Source organism: Watersipora subatra, chromosome 5 (assembly GCF_963576615.1).
Source record: "Watersipora subatra chromosome 5, tzWatSuba1.1, whole genome shotgun sequence".
Taxonomy (NCBI): Eukaryota; Metazoa; Bryozoa; class Gymnolaemata; order Cheilostomatida; family Watersiporidae; genus Watersipora; species Watersipora subatra.
The window spans coordinates 35,144,837-35,158,711 of record NC_088712.1 but is presented as its reverse complement, the minus strand read 5'-3'; the positions used below and the strand labels follow the sequence as shown (position 1 = coordinate 35,158,711).

At 36.9% G+C, this 13,875-nt stretch overlaps 3 protein-coding genes across 6 annotated transcripts in view; 1 reads left to right on the top strand and 2 right to left on the bottom strand.

The window, feature by feature from the left end:
- Positions 1-4,876, top strand: part of LOC137397642 (protein ERGIC-53-like) — a 28,278-nt gene extending 23,402 nt beyond the window's left edge. The window contains exons 10-12 of the mRNA XM_068083940.1: positions 125-234; positions 1,030-1,183; positions 4,146-4,876. Of these exons, the coding sequence (XP_067940041.1) occupies positions 125-234; positions 1,030-1,183; positions 4,146-4,295 (414 nt within the window). The 3' untranslated portion in view covers positions 4,296-4,876. The remainder of the gene's footprint in view (positions 1-124; positions 235-1,029; positions 1,184-4,145) is intronic.
- On the bottom strand, positions 1,209-11,345 carry LOC137397643 (uncharacterized). 3 transcript variants are annotated; one of them, XM_068083941.1, is made up of 7 exons: positions 11,017-11,345; positions 9,479-9,643; positions 7,635-7,879; positions 7,253-7,368; positions 6,640-6,842; positions 5,010-5,232; positions 1,209-1,245 (listed from the first exon to the last, which is right to left on the bottom strand). In XM_068083941.1, exons 1-6 carry the CDS (start codon positions 11,091-11,093, stop codon positions 5,025-5,027), a joined length of 1,014 nt encoding a protein of 337 aa, XP_067940042.1. In that variant the 5' UTR covers positions 11,094-11,345; the 3' UTR covers positions 1,209-1,245; positions 5,010-5,024. The 3 variants fall into 3 exon arrangements, with proteins under 3 accessions (XP_067940042.1, XP_067940043.1, XP_067940044.1); XM_068083942.1 differs by lacking the exons at positions 1,209-1,245; positions 11,017-11,345 and adding an exon at positions 10,469-10,836 and having other exon boundaries at positions 5,015-5,232; XM_068083943.1 differs by lacking the exon at positions 1,209-1,245 and having other exon boundaries at positions 5,094-5,644.
- A 112-nt stretch (positions 11,346-11,457) lies between these two features.
- The window catches only part of LOC137397641 (kanadaptin-like), a 38,787-nt gene continuing 36,369 nt past the window's right edge, over positions 11,458-13,875 (bottom strand). For both annotated transcript variants that reach the window (XM_068083938.1, XM_068083939.1), the window contains 3 exons: positions 13,093-13,234; positions 11,882-12,432; positions 11,458-11,583 (listed from right to left, as the gene is read on the bottom strand). In XM_068083938.1, coding sequence (XP_067940039.1) covers positions 11,534-11,583; positions 11,882-12,432; positions 13,093-13,234 — 743 coding nt within the window. In that variant the 3' untranslated portion in view covers positions 11,458-11,533. The remainder of the gene's footprint in view (positions 11,584-11,881; positions 12,433-13,092; positions 13,235-13,875) is intronic.

The following is a 13,875-nucleotide window of genomic DNA, read 5'->3' as shown; positions in this document are numbered from 1 at the left end:
TTTTTGTAAATTACTTTTCTAGTCCGAAAGCTGCATGATTGTATAACTTCCAGCTGATGCAGGTACATCAGTTCATCGATTAAACTAATAGAATCAATAGCCTAAGCGTATATATTATGTGTAGGGAGGAACACCAGCTGCCCCGCCAGCGGCAGGCCAAACTATACAGAGGCATGAAGTAGACCAGCTGATCAGGACTGGCAATGATTTAATGCTGCACATCGGCAACTTAAAGTAAGTCAATGTTTTATTGTCGATGTATTATCATACACTAGTACCCTGGCAGTCCAGTGTGCGAGGGATCTTTAGGTGGACCAAAAAAGCACCGAGAATTTGTACAATATTCAACAATGCCGGGAAGTAATGACTGGTGCAGGTATTGGCTGGCTATGCCGAATGTTGCGGTTCGAATCCCGTACAAAGCAATATTTTTCCCAACATCCAACTGTGTCTTCGAATAGATGAAAAAGGCTCTTACTAGAGTAAAGAATGAATATTACTGAGCCAAGTTTGCGTGAGCAGCGCAGCCAGGGGATGTTGGGTCTACTCCGAGTTCCCCTGCTGGTTATTTTAGTTTACACAAAATGCAGATAACTCTTAATAAAAACTGGCTATAAGCTTGCTTAATTTTAACAGAGGTGGTATTAGTTTGAGGAGTTTGTATTAATTTTTTGGTTCTGATATTCTGCAATGCAGCTATTTCTGTATCCCTTCCCTCAAAAAGAGTTGTTTACAAATATTATTGATTTCTCAATGCATTGAAGTGGAACCTTGTTGGAGAGGTTCATTTAAGGATAGATTTTACCCAACTCCATTTTATTTTTCTGTTTTGATGTCCACGAACAGTTTCTGCCATACCCTGCATACTGAATAGCTCAGGGAGCTTTCAAGCGATCGTGGCAGCCTACCTTTATAACCTTAGCTCAGATTGTCACTCGCGGCTTGTCTCTGCTTCATGTGTACAAGAATTCTATTGATTGAATGGAACCTATGCTTTAAAGTTTGTCTATAGCGTTTGATTACTAACAGAGTTGCTGTGGAAGGGCTGGCACGAGACAAGCCAAACCAGCCTGGGAAAGTGCCACAGTTCGCCGATACGAATATCCACCAGACAGTTGACACAATTAATGAGGTGAAATTAATAGTAAAACAGATGCAAGCTGATGCCTACGCCCAAAAGCAGGTCGGTCATTCTTGGGCGGATAACTCCTGCTTTAGATTTGCGTTAGCTCTTATCTTTATAGTCTGTAATAAAAATGAATATGTAACACTAAGTAGACAGATGAAGATAATTGAAGCTGTCATATTATGGTTAGTATTCTGTTATACAATTTTAAAGGTACAACAGTTAAAATGTTGATGCGCAAGTACTTCGATCAGATTTGGTATGATTACTGTCGTACAAATTATTGGTACTTGTCTCTTGACAATTTAGTGTGCCAAGAGAGATCATCAGGTGTAATAGCTATACAAACAGTTATTCTGCAATGCCAGGGGGCGGTCGATTGGTGCAGTCGTTAGTGTCGGTGTAACAGGCTGAATGTTATTAGCTCAAATCTTATGTGAAGCAACATTTTACCCCAACTTCTGGCTTCGAATGAACAGACAGACACACAGCTTTTATCTATATATAGTTTGTCTTCATTTGTCTGTTTGTCCATAGAAACTAACTTCTAATTAAACAATCTCTCTAAATATTTGCATGTAGTTTTCTTTGATCCTCCAGGTTTTAGGCACAACAAGATGTCGGGGTCAACTCCCCGAAGGGGTGTCAAGGCCAAGACTTTTTAATGAGAGTGATGTTAACTTCGATTTCGTAACGCAGTCTTCAAAAATGTTGGCCAATATGGTCAACATGACAGTCAGTTTATTAGACTGATACTCTGACTGAGCTAATCCTTTAGTCAGTTTATTAGACTGATACTCTAACTGAGCTAATCCTTTAGTCAGTTTATTAGACTGATACTCTGACTGAGCTAATCCTTTAGTCAGTTTATTAGACTGATACTCTAACTGAGCTAATCCTTTAGTCAGTTTATTAGACTGATACTCTGACTGAGCTAATCCTTTAGTCAGTTTATTAGACTGATACTCTGACTGAGCTAATCCTTTAGTCAGTTTATTAGACTGACACTCTGACTGAGCTAATCAATCCTTTAGTCAGTTTATTAGACTGATACTCTGGCTGAACTAATCCTTTAGTCAGTTTATTAGACTGATACTCTAACTGGGCTAATCCTTTAGTCAGTTTATTAGACTGACACTCTGACTGAGCTAATCCTTTAGTCAGTTTATTAGACTGATACTCTGACTGAGCTAATCCTTTATCTATTGTGCCATCTCCCTTGGGTCAATTACCTATTTCAGATTATTCAAGATATTTCTAGAAGTTTCTAGAAGGGTACAAGGTATTTCTAGAAGTTTCTAGAAGGGTACAAGGTATTTCTAGAAGTTTCTAGAAGGGTACAAGGGAAAGGTTTTGCATTGTCAGTTTTACCTACAGTTCATCATTGAACAGGACAACGTTGTTTGGATGTAGATCCAGTGATTTATATTCATCGGGTGTGGTAGTGATGTTGAAACAGGCGTATAAAATGTCACATAAAAAAACATTTATGATTTGATTGATGAATAATGTTGAAAAGCAAAACACGTGGAATTTCATTTCAGTTAGTTGTAGTAAAGATTGAGATGCTGATTGTTGGGTGCTGGCCTCAAACAGTAACACTGTTGACTAGCTAACTCCTGCTTTAACTCTGCCCTAGATGGTATTTTTAACTCTTTCGCCACCGAATTTCTAGCTCTGCCCGAATTTATTTTTTTATTTACACAAATTTTGACATAACGTCACCAATTTTGTGATAACTTGAGAAAGAATGAAGGTGTTTACTTAATTTAAAGAGCAGGTTGTTAAAAAGAAGATACTTTATAAGGAAATTTTAAAAAATCTTAAATTAACTTAATTTAAAAAGGGTAAATAAATTTACAAATTTTACCAACAATATTTTGACAGCAATTTCAATAGTTGTATATTGATTGTCGCCATAATATTTGGTTACTATTACAATTTTTCATATGAATTACATGTACTAGAAGAGTCAGAATCACTCGGTATATAGTTACTGGAATCCTGCAGGCTAAGAATGTTGGAAGCTTTTACAGCTTAAACGATTACGGTATTCTTTTTTGTCCGTGATTTTTCCACTGTGAACTTTCTGTTTGATATTCAGTGAGCTGCTAGTGAGAGGCCTGCTAATTAGTCTATATTGTTAGCAACAAGCCTGTTTTCATGGAGACCAGATCTTATTGGTCTGTCTGAAGCGAAAGCTAAGTAATCATAGATAAACTAACCCACTGTCTAAAAGCCGATGTATCGGCTTCCAGGCCACTGAGAGAAGGTAACCCGAGTAGTGGTAGTGAAAGATGCGGTAGTGAAAGATTTGAAGCTATCAAAAAAACATGCAGTTGATGGAAACTGAATGGGTATTATTATTTTATATTATTATTTTGCTACGTAATGTAAGCGATGTACTGATTGGATTACGGATGTACAGGCCGTCCTATCGATAAACAAGCATTGTACAACTGTAAGAGCTACTATTGATCTCGCTAGCATTCTGCATCATATTCCGCTCAATGTTTTCATTCCTTAGTCCTCACGGGCCACAACTGTAGAGATTCTCTTGCTTTCTGCTTTTTTTTTATAACATTTCCAATAAGACTTCATAATTAGGTTTGCAGACTTAGTCCGTGCTGATCACAAGTCGGTCGATAGGGCATTCAGAGATAAAACATCAGCAATCTTTTATCCTTTGGTTTCAAAGGAATATGGTGAAGCATACTGCGCTAGTGCGAGAATAAGTTTAGTTACCTTCTGTGTTGTATAAGGCTTCCATTGTATGCGGCCTGATATCTATTTTGGATGCGAAATGGTTTAACATGGCTTTAAGAAATCTTTGATGTTTCTTAACTATTTTTGTTGAACGAGTTAAATTTTCTGTCATCTAAATACCATGAAACACAAAAAGATGAACCGCGTATCAAAGTTTTCATTTGGTAACTGTGACCTTTGTGTTTGTGTTTTACTTCATTCATAGAATAGTTAGATACAGTATATTGTAAAATGTGTTATTTATTTTTTGTAGGTGAAAGCAGTAGCAGGCGATGGCTGCCCTGAAACAAACTGTGTGTCAACCGTATATTTCGGAGCTTTCATTGTGATGCAAATAGTCGTATTTCTCCTCTACAATGTCTATACTTCAAGGAAAGAAGCGTCGGCTAAGAAATTTTACTAAGCTGGATCGACTACGCTGCTTTTGCCAGAGACCACATAGTCATTTTTCCTTCAACTCAAGGACCACAAGCTATGCTTTCAACAAGTTTTGTTATTAGTCATACTGCTGGAGATATTTGTGAATCATTCGTTGTTTCAAGTAATGTATTCGTTGTTTGTAGATCGGGATCGGGATCTGAAGTATTACATTCATAGACATAATAACAATCTATCATGTTCAGTCATGTTCAGTCATTCCTTAAATTAAATGTCTATTTGTTTCATGCTTTAACTCTCAACAGACTACCGTACCATCACCATTATCTGCTAGAAACCGTACCATCGCCATTATCTCCTAGAAACTTTCAACCGAGTACCGTACCATCGCCATTATCTCCTAGAAACATTATCTTGACTGCGCTACTAGGGCAATACATAAATTTTCCAGTGTAACTCTACACACTGTAAATAGATTGGTCATATGACTTGTGGAGTTAGCTTTCTATACATTGAGAAGACAACTCTTCAGAAATGTTTTGGAAATACATTTTATTTCCATTGTTACAATTATATAAATTATAGAGTTCTTTGCAAAAATACACATAAAAATCTATATTGAGCATTGGCTACCATTAAACACAGATATGCAACATTGAGCAACATCTGGAAGTCAGGAGTTTGGTGCTAAGACAGCACATTTATCAGTATTAGACTACTAGTACCTAGTAACTACTACCTGTTAATAGCTAGTTCACTCTTCTTTCGTGGATCTGGTAGCCTCAGGAACCGCTGTTGTAGGCTCAACAGCTGATTGGTTAAATTTACAAGGTGAAGCCATCCCATTGGCTGATGGTTCTTTCGGCTCTTGAGTTTGATAGGACATGATAGAGGTGATGCTTGGAACATATTCTTTGACACGGACATTGAGATTAGATCGAGGAGCAATATCAAAGTGCTCTCTACAGCAAAAGAGGTACACAGACATTAAGATTAGATCGAGGAGCAATATTAAAGTGCTCTCTACAGCAGAGGTACACAGACATTGAGACTAGATCGAGGAGCAATATCAAAGTGCTCTCTACAGCAGAGGTACACAGACATTGAGACTAGATCGAGGAGCAATATTAAAGTGCTCTCTACAGCAGAGGTACACAGACATTGAGATTAGATCGAGGAGCAATATTAAAGTGCTCTCTACAGCAGAGGTACACAGACATTGAGATTAGATCGAGGAGCAATATTAAAGTGCTCTCTACAGCAGAGGTACACAGACATTGAGATTAGATCGAGGAGCAATATTAAAGTGCTCTCTACAGCAAAAGAGGTACACAGACATTGAGATTAGATCGAGGAGCAATATCAAAGTGCTCTCTACAGCAGAGGTACTAATTGTATTGACGGCTGTGAAAATAAGATAAACAAAACTACTGGATAGTTAATAATCAAATAAGCACAAATATGTACCAAAATGTATGATAGGCGTTCACCGGATATCTAAAGATTAGTTTCCAGTGACAGATACTTCAAGAGTTGTAGACAGCCTAATTTTATAGCCATAGGTCACTGAAGAAGGCTGATAAGTAAATCTAGCTTGTTAATAATATTCAAATGCGAGCCGAGATTGCTGCTATTCTTCGTGGCTTTTATAAATAACACTTGAGACAAACAGGAGAGCATCACAGGCTCATAAAATATATTATCAAACGGCAGGTGTTTAAGAAGCACGCATTTTGAAGTGAAAAGTGATATTTCATTTTGTAATTTGATTAAACAGAGAAAATAACTCTAGAATATGTAAATTAATATTAGGGCTCAGAGCAAATGCATAATGTGTGCATACATTTCCGATGTCGAGTTTTAGATACACAGGTACAAATAACCATTGAGTTTGATTAGCATATGACAAGTTGGCAAGGTATAATGGCGGATCTAAACAGAACTGTTCAACCTTTTTTTCTTCTGAGTGTTTGTTGTTCACTAGACTAGGTAGTTAATAGAACTGAGTCTTAAACTGATCACTATAGCCTTCTATGATCCCACTCACAGTTTAGCTTTTCATTCATGATTTTCCAAAGGCACGAACTTATGCTTGTCAAACAACAGTTGAAAGTTAACTGATTAATTGCTAGTACCCCTGCAGTCCAGTGTGCCATGAGAGATGATTAGGCGTGACAAGTACCTGTAACTGCATTATTATTCAGCAATCGTATGATAGGCATAAATGGAAGAGTACTGTCTACTAAACCTAAAGTTGTGAGTTCAAATGTTGCTGAAAGCAATATTCTTTCCTAACCTCTATATGAATGTTTAAGTTTCTAACAATTTTTTATTTCTAAGCCTTTCAACTTATACAAGCAATGACTGACCTGTGTTTCCTGTTAGGAAATGTTGTGTTCCTGTGAGTTGTCTGCGGGAGACCAGCGAGGACACCAGTAGTTGTGGTAATTGCAGACTGGTCAATCGGCTGAGGATCTTTTATTTGTGTATCTACTCTCCATTTAGCTGGGTTCTTCAGCAACTTATCAGCCATCTCTGCTGTTATAGGCTGGCTTACATACGCTCCATGCCTCTGTTAGGAAGGAAGTTACACATGAGCTTAAATAATTAATCTAATATTTAATATTTAGCTGATCCATTTTAATTCTAAAGAGTTTCCTCTTGCATGTCAACCTTGAATCATGTAGTTTGGGAGAGTTTTGCGCTCATGAAGCTTGATGAAACAGAACTTTGCAATTTTAATATTAATCCGTTGTTAATGATTTTATAAACTGGAATATTATTTGGCTGTTAATCATTAACAAGTGGTTGTGAAACTCAGAAATAGGCAGCAAGATCAACACAAGATAATGTAGTAACTGTATTATTAATGTAGGGTAGAGGATGAATTAGGAGTTTGGTTTCTAACGACCTGCTTCGATATAAACTCGTAATTTAGTTTTTCATATTGAAAAAAAAAGTTTATGAAATATCAGCACTTACTGCACTTCTGATTGGATAATTTTTGTCAAACCGAGAGTCATATTGATGTTCATAAGATATGCGCTCCTTGAAGAACCTCTGGTGGCCGTCCTTCTCAGGAAGATAGTTGACAGGAACTAAAATATACAGACACATCTTCACCTCAATATATTTCCAAAACTTTGACTTTCCTGGACGAAGCTCTGAGTAAATCCCTAACAGATGTAGCATTCCATTTAGGAGCTTTTTATAGGATTTTACATAAAAGCACCATAGAACAAAGGTTACAAACGATTTATAGTTAGAGAGGTAGAGAAGCAAAATGACTACAATTAAAATGAATACATTTAATTAAATTTTTAAAAACACCATAACGCTACTGAAAATGTAGATGTTGACTTACCTGCGCCTAACGCTGGCTTGGATATGTGATGTTTGTGTCTGTTGCTGCCGTAAGTCTGGTGTTCATTGGTCCAATCATAGTCTGACCTCATTGTGCTATCCTTCGTCTTAGGAGGAGACGGTTTAGTTAACGGGGGCACCCGCCCCGGCCACCAGTGTTCCTCCTCTTGAGCTGACGGTACATAGCAGACTGGATCATTAAGTGTTCTTACATTCCGTCTGAGGTACGTGACCTCGCAGTGATTTCTACAATCAGAAAGTAGCTTAGACCGTAGTTATCAAATCATGAATGTATTGCCTAGAGGTAGCAGATAGCCCATATGCACAACTCTCCTCAAATGAGGATGGCAAGTCCCTCAAATATTAATTTGTTTCCTTTCCGCAAAAAGTGTGTTGCTGCAGCTAATCACCCGAAAACAGACCAGTGGAAGAATACTTTCAGAACCTTTTTCGTGGAATCTATTTATAGGAGAGAAATCTGACTAGCGTCTTGTATAGCTGGTGCAAATTAACTAATGATTTAAATTCTATACAGATTAACCTATTGGATTGGCAACCTATTAACCTAACAGATTGGCTAAGCTGTGTGAGCGACCATTTTGCAGCTAAAAACGATTTAAATATTTGACCGGCTTGTCAATTATAATTCCTATTTTTTATTTTGGTAAAGTTTGGCTTAACAAATTCATGATGAAAGCAGTCTAGTTCTTTCCATATTGAAAATCATTCCAACTTTACAAAATGATGCATTGTACAATTTAGTGATGAAATTTCTATAATTTAGGTAATAAAATAATAAAAATATTCTAGAAGCTCCTGTGTCATTTTGCAGCCTCATACAGTTAAAAAACTTTGGCTATTAATGACGGAAGATTAACTTGAAAGCTATTTGTTTCTTACATATTACAATTATAAAATATACTTTAAAAGCATACTGTAATTATAACCTTTGATTGGTTAAGTTAATTCTCTTGTTTACGTCAGCTTGAGCACCTGGTAAAATTTAACAATACATTTTAAAGGCACCATTCTGGTACTGCCAAATGTCAGCTACTACCAAATGGTGGACTGGTAAAATAGCCAACTTTATATGTGCAGGTTTTTGGAGAGGATTGTTAAAAAGTTGGCATGAACTTTGTCAGTTCTAGAAGAAAACACTAAAAATAGTTTTCTCGTAGATCTATATGTTTAAATCTTAAAAATATGACGGTGAAGTCAACACTTTACCATGTAGTAAATTTAAACAATACAATTTTTTCGCAACAAAACGCATACAATATCAAAAATATTTTTGTTAAACTTTTGGAAATTTGTCAAAAGTTGACATATTCTAACATAACAGCACTGCAATAGCAAGATCCAGTAACAAGAAAATCGACTTGACTAATCAAAGATTACAATTATTACTTTCGTTGTCGAGATTAATTTCTGTGACTACATCGCAACGGTTTATTTTTCTGTCTGTGTATTTAAGTAGACAAAAATTGATCGCAAGCAAACTTTCCCTCATTGATAGCAAAAGTTTTTTGTGACTGCCAAATGACACGGAAGCCTCTAGAGTGTTTTTATTATTGTACTAGCTGTGCCTCCCAACGTCCCCGAGGCAGACAACAGACATACTTTGAGAAATATATATAAATAGATAAGCTAAATTATAAACAGTTCATAAATGAATTATGTTTTGTTGTTTTTTGCAAAGTTGGAATCAAGTTCAACATTTACTAAACCTTCCCATAATATGCAAGAAAATTAATTGATTAGAGACTGTATTTTGCCATAATGTCACTGCACATGCAAATTGATGCAAAATGACCATTTCAATAGCAAGAGAGAACCCTGACTTGCCTGTCTCTGACATTACGCTCAGGTTCATAGTGAGAATTGTACTGCCAGGAAGGTAGCTTTAGCGTTCTGTCATATGTGTCTATAGTGTGGTCAGGGACATCATGTGGCCTTCTGTAGGCTGCCCGGCTCTGCTCAGCTTCACCAAAAACTCGAAATGAATTGTTACTAGAGTAAATATAAATTTAAACTGAAAAAGTGCAAGCTTTGCATTTTGCGTAGTAATGAAATGTGGCAGCTAGGAGACTTTCTTACCTTGGTTTGTATTCACACGCTAAAGCAAAATAAAATGGGATACAAAAATGACTAAAGTTTGTTGAATCAATTGATTAAGCTGCATATCTATTAAATTTGAGTGAGGTAATTGATAAATTTAAATCAAAAGCAAATTTTACATGGCTACTCTGTAAAATTTGTGCAAATATACAAATTATATTTTATTGGAAGCAAAATCATATGTATTGCACATATTTAAGACCTACCACGACCATCACTGTAAACAGCTGAAACTATCAAATTGCAACACATATAAGAAGTTGGCAATAATACAGATTGATACAAATTCACAGCTCTGAGACATCCTTTGCTTATCTGTTTGTGATATTATTATGACAAGCTTATATAGGTAGGTATATTTGCGGAACTTCTAAAGCACCAGCTATTGCGATCATGAAAACGTTAGCGAAAGATATATGTATGCCGCAATTCAACGTCAGTCAACAGTTGAATCTCTGACGCTTAAAACTACTCATGACTGTATACGAAAGCCTATCAGAATAAAAATCTGAGCTCAAACTGCTTTTGCAACCAATAAAAATTTTTTTTTTGCCTAAATTGAAAAGTCTCAGAGTATTATAACAACTGTTTTTGTAGACATATTGTAATGTATGGATACATTAGTTCGTAAGAGGATAAATATTACACAAAACATCTATTTAATAACAATATTTTCCTTTTCGCTATTAATGGTGTATATATGAAAAAGTAACTTACTGGAGATTTAGAAGACCAGGCTTTTTCCTACTAATCGTAGGAACGTTCAATGTAGTCATTATATTTCAAGCAAAGAATAATTCTTCACGGCAATAAACGACTATCCTCTGTGAGCATTTACGTGTTGTCAAGGCGAGCCATGCGAGTACCGCACTAACTTTACAGCAATTTATGATTCGTTGGCGTGTTTTAGCGCTTCGCAATAAATTACGTGTATCTCGCACCGCGGAAAATGTTGTCAATCCGATCAGAGTTATGGTCTCTTGTAGAAAATAGCGCGACGCGTGCCCGCAAACACTCGGTCGCCCGCGAATGTCTAGCAAGCTCGTAGCAAGGGTAATATACTACAAACGCTGACAATTTGGCAAAATACTCTAAAACACGTTAACAATGACCTATACATAGAACAACTTTCAGCAAACAAAAACAATGTTTTGGCAGAGAAACATTTTAGAATGAAGGATACAAACACAGCCAAAGAAAATAATGTTGTGAAAAGCGAATAATATGGCAAGATTGTGGTACTACTGCATAATACATGATCTCACTTTGTTATTGTGTCTGTTAGTCGAGGTAATACGCATTTCCACATTTTTTGGCTGTTCGCAATAATCTTCATACACATTGGCTCTGTCACTTCCACTCGTCTTACAAGAATATTTGGTTTTAACAATCTGTCCGGTTTCGGAGAACTCTTAAAACCCACTTGCAGGCTGACAATAAATAAATCCTGAGGCTACACCAGGCTTACTGACAATTCCAACTAAATTGCTTTTCAGCTTAATATTTTTCTAAGTCAATAGTTAGATACATCATTGTGAACTGTGACAGACAAAAGCTAAAACTAAGTAGGCTTCTTGCTTAACCAATCCTGCTAGACACTCTTTCAGACTTTTAAACGTGAGCAGGCATTTGAGTCTTCTCAAAACTTCGTCTAGCTAGAATAGATCAGGTAGGCAAAAAATAAATGAATGCGAAATATCATATAGTAAAATATATAAACATATATTTACATAAAAAGAATCAATGTACAATTTAAGGAATAATTGAGCACTTCCTGTCATGTCAGTAACCATATTTGTCATTGAGATTCGTCCTACCATCACCAGATTGGCCTACAACAACAAAAGGAAAGACTCGCATTTCCAACCCAGCACAATGAGGCCATCAGCCCATTGGAATGTTTTGTCATGAGGAAATATTTTATTAGTGACCTGCCCCACATTGGTGATGGTAGACAGACAGGAAAGCAAGGCTATCAAACTAACAAACAGACAGCAGAAATACTACTGAATTCTCGATATAGTTCCTCCAAATGTGCATACACTAACCCGACACAATTTATGATTGGTTGATCACTCGAGTGATCACCCAATCAACTTGATAGGCCACTATCTCACTGCCTTAGCTTACCCTTTGGAGGCATCCATGTTATATGATCAGGATCATTTGCATATTCCTCCTCCTCCGCTTTGGACTTCAAATCGCTAACCATTCCTGCTAGACCACCACCAGCAGGTGCCTCACGAGCCTTTTTAACACTCGCTTGACTCTTCTTAACATGTACCTTTCGCGATGGTTTAGTAGATGATCGACTCTCAGAAACAGGTGCATGTTGTGTCTTTTGAGTCGGTGGTGTATCCGCGTCATTAGAATCAGACTTTGAAACATGGAGGCACTTTTCAAGTTCAGCTTGAGATTTTAAGCTCATGCTAGCTTCAGTCCGATCTGATGCGCTTATGTCCATCTTACAGATGCTAGGTGAGTCTGTATTGGGTATAGAATTGTCCTTAGCTGCCTCAGGTGCCACAACAACACTGGTGTCTAACTTAGGAGTCATGTTTAACTCGTCAGCGTGCGTCAGCTCTATTTGAGAGTTGGGACTTGAGACTTGTGCTAAGCGTGCACTGGCCTCTTTTGATGTAATTGGTTCCTTCCCTTCAAGTTCCTTTTGTTCAGAGGACCTGATGAATGTAACAGAGAACATCAATGAGAGACTCGAATAAGTGTTGACGTTGAGCTGATTATCTCTTTAAATCACAAATCAAACCTTGCAGGAATTACTCCTTATTAAAAACAATGTTCTTTCACTTTTATGACGAAAGCATGCAAACAACCTAGTTTTAACATAAAACCAAAACATAAAACATGAATTCCAAAATGCATTAAAGAAGATGGAAGCACAGGGTAACGGATACATTTGGATAGCTCTAAGTATGACATTGCATTCATAGCAACAGACTGGCCTTTTTTCAGCAAGTTTTAATATTCCTTTCATTGGTTGAGCTTGCAGCTGATCAAATTGGTTCAAAATGCAGAAGAGAGTATTTTTGACATATCTTTGATTTTCTCTACAGATGCTATTAACTAGCTCAACTGAGTGCCCAAAATTGAACCTAATGTTTCGGACAACCTCGATGAAATGGCATTATCAAACATGCTGAGTCATTGTAAAAACTCACTGATAAATTGTGTAATTCTGTTCCACACTATGAATGTCATTTCCTTGATATTATCAATAGCAAAAAAATCAGGGCTTTGGCTGGCCAAAACCTACCATTTTTTCCCGATGGTCTACAAGATAGTAATACAGACAGACAGACAGACCTGTTCATATCGCTCACCTATCAACAGCATTTGTTTTGCTACTTGTCAATTTGTTTCTCACTTCTGGTAAGCTGTTAGGTTTAGCGATGCGTATCAGTTTCTCCAGCCGTAATGTGTCAGTCTTCAATTCTATCATCCGTCTCTTTAATTTTGTCTTTTCTATTAAATATTCAACTACCAAATCAAAACTAGACGCATATCAATGAGAATACTAAATGAGAATATGAAAGATATTCCTAACAGTGCAGATGCATGATCTGATATCCTAATCTACCCAACAGGCCATACACACCAGGGAGAGGACATTGGAATAGCCATGGAAGAACCCTAGAGTCAGATGAAGGAGTAGCTAGTAGCAGGGAGACCAATCATAACACCTAGTAATAGATGCCTACATCATATGCGTTACCAGCAGCCATTGCAATATAAATAGTTTTTAATAGATAAACACAATGGAATAGGTAGAATAACATAATAATGCCACACTCGATTAACGATGGTATGCAAATTGTGTGTCGGTGAATATCAGACAGTTGCAGGCAGGAATTATAGAATGAGAGATGAGGAGAGATAGAATTACGCTAGAACCATTGATTATGACTTCTGCTTGTGAGTTCTTTCAGCAATGACTCATTTCTGGTAGAGACAGCTGGCTATTGTCTACCTCAAAAAACTATGGCTTCACTAGCAATCATATGCAGTGAAACTTGGATAACTCAAACTTCACGGGACCAAGTGCGTGTTTTCGAGTTATCAGAGCACTGTCACAAGTGCATGTATTTATCAGTAGATACATGTAC

What these genes read in the sequence shown, in the direction of transcription:
- LOC137397643 (XM_068083941.1), bottom strand. Translation starts at nt 11,093, where the DNA reads ATGTGTATGAAGATTATTGCGAACAGCCAAAAAATGTGGAAATGCGTA. An exon ending in CAAGCCAGCGTTAGGCGCAG is followed by an intron (nt 7,369 to 7,634) that starts GTAAGTCAACAT and finishes TGTATATTTTAG; the next exon opens with TTCCTGTCAACTATCTTCCT. An exon ending in ATTATCCAATCAGAAGTGCA is followed by an intron (nt 6,843 to 7,252) that starts GTAAGTGCTGAT and finishes CCTTCCTAACAG; the next exon opens with AGGCATGGAGCGTATGTAAG.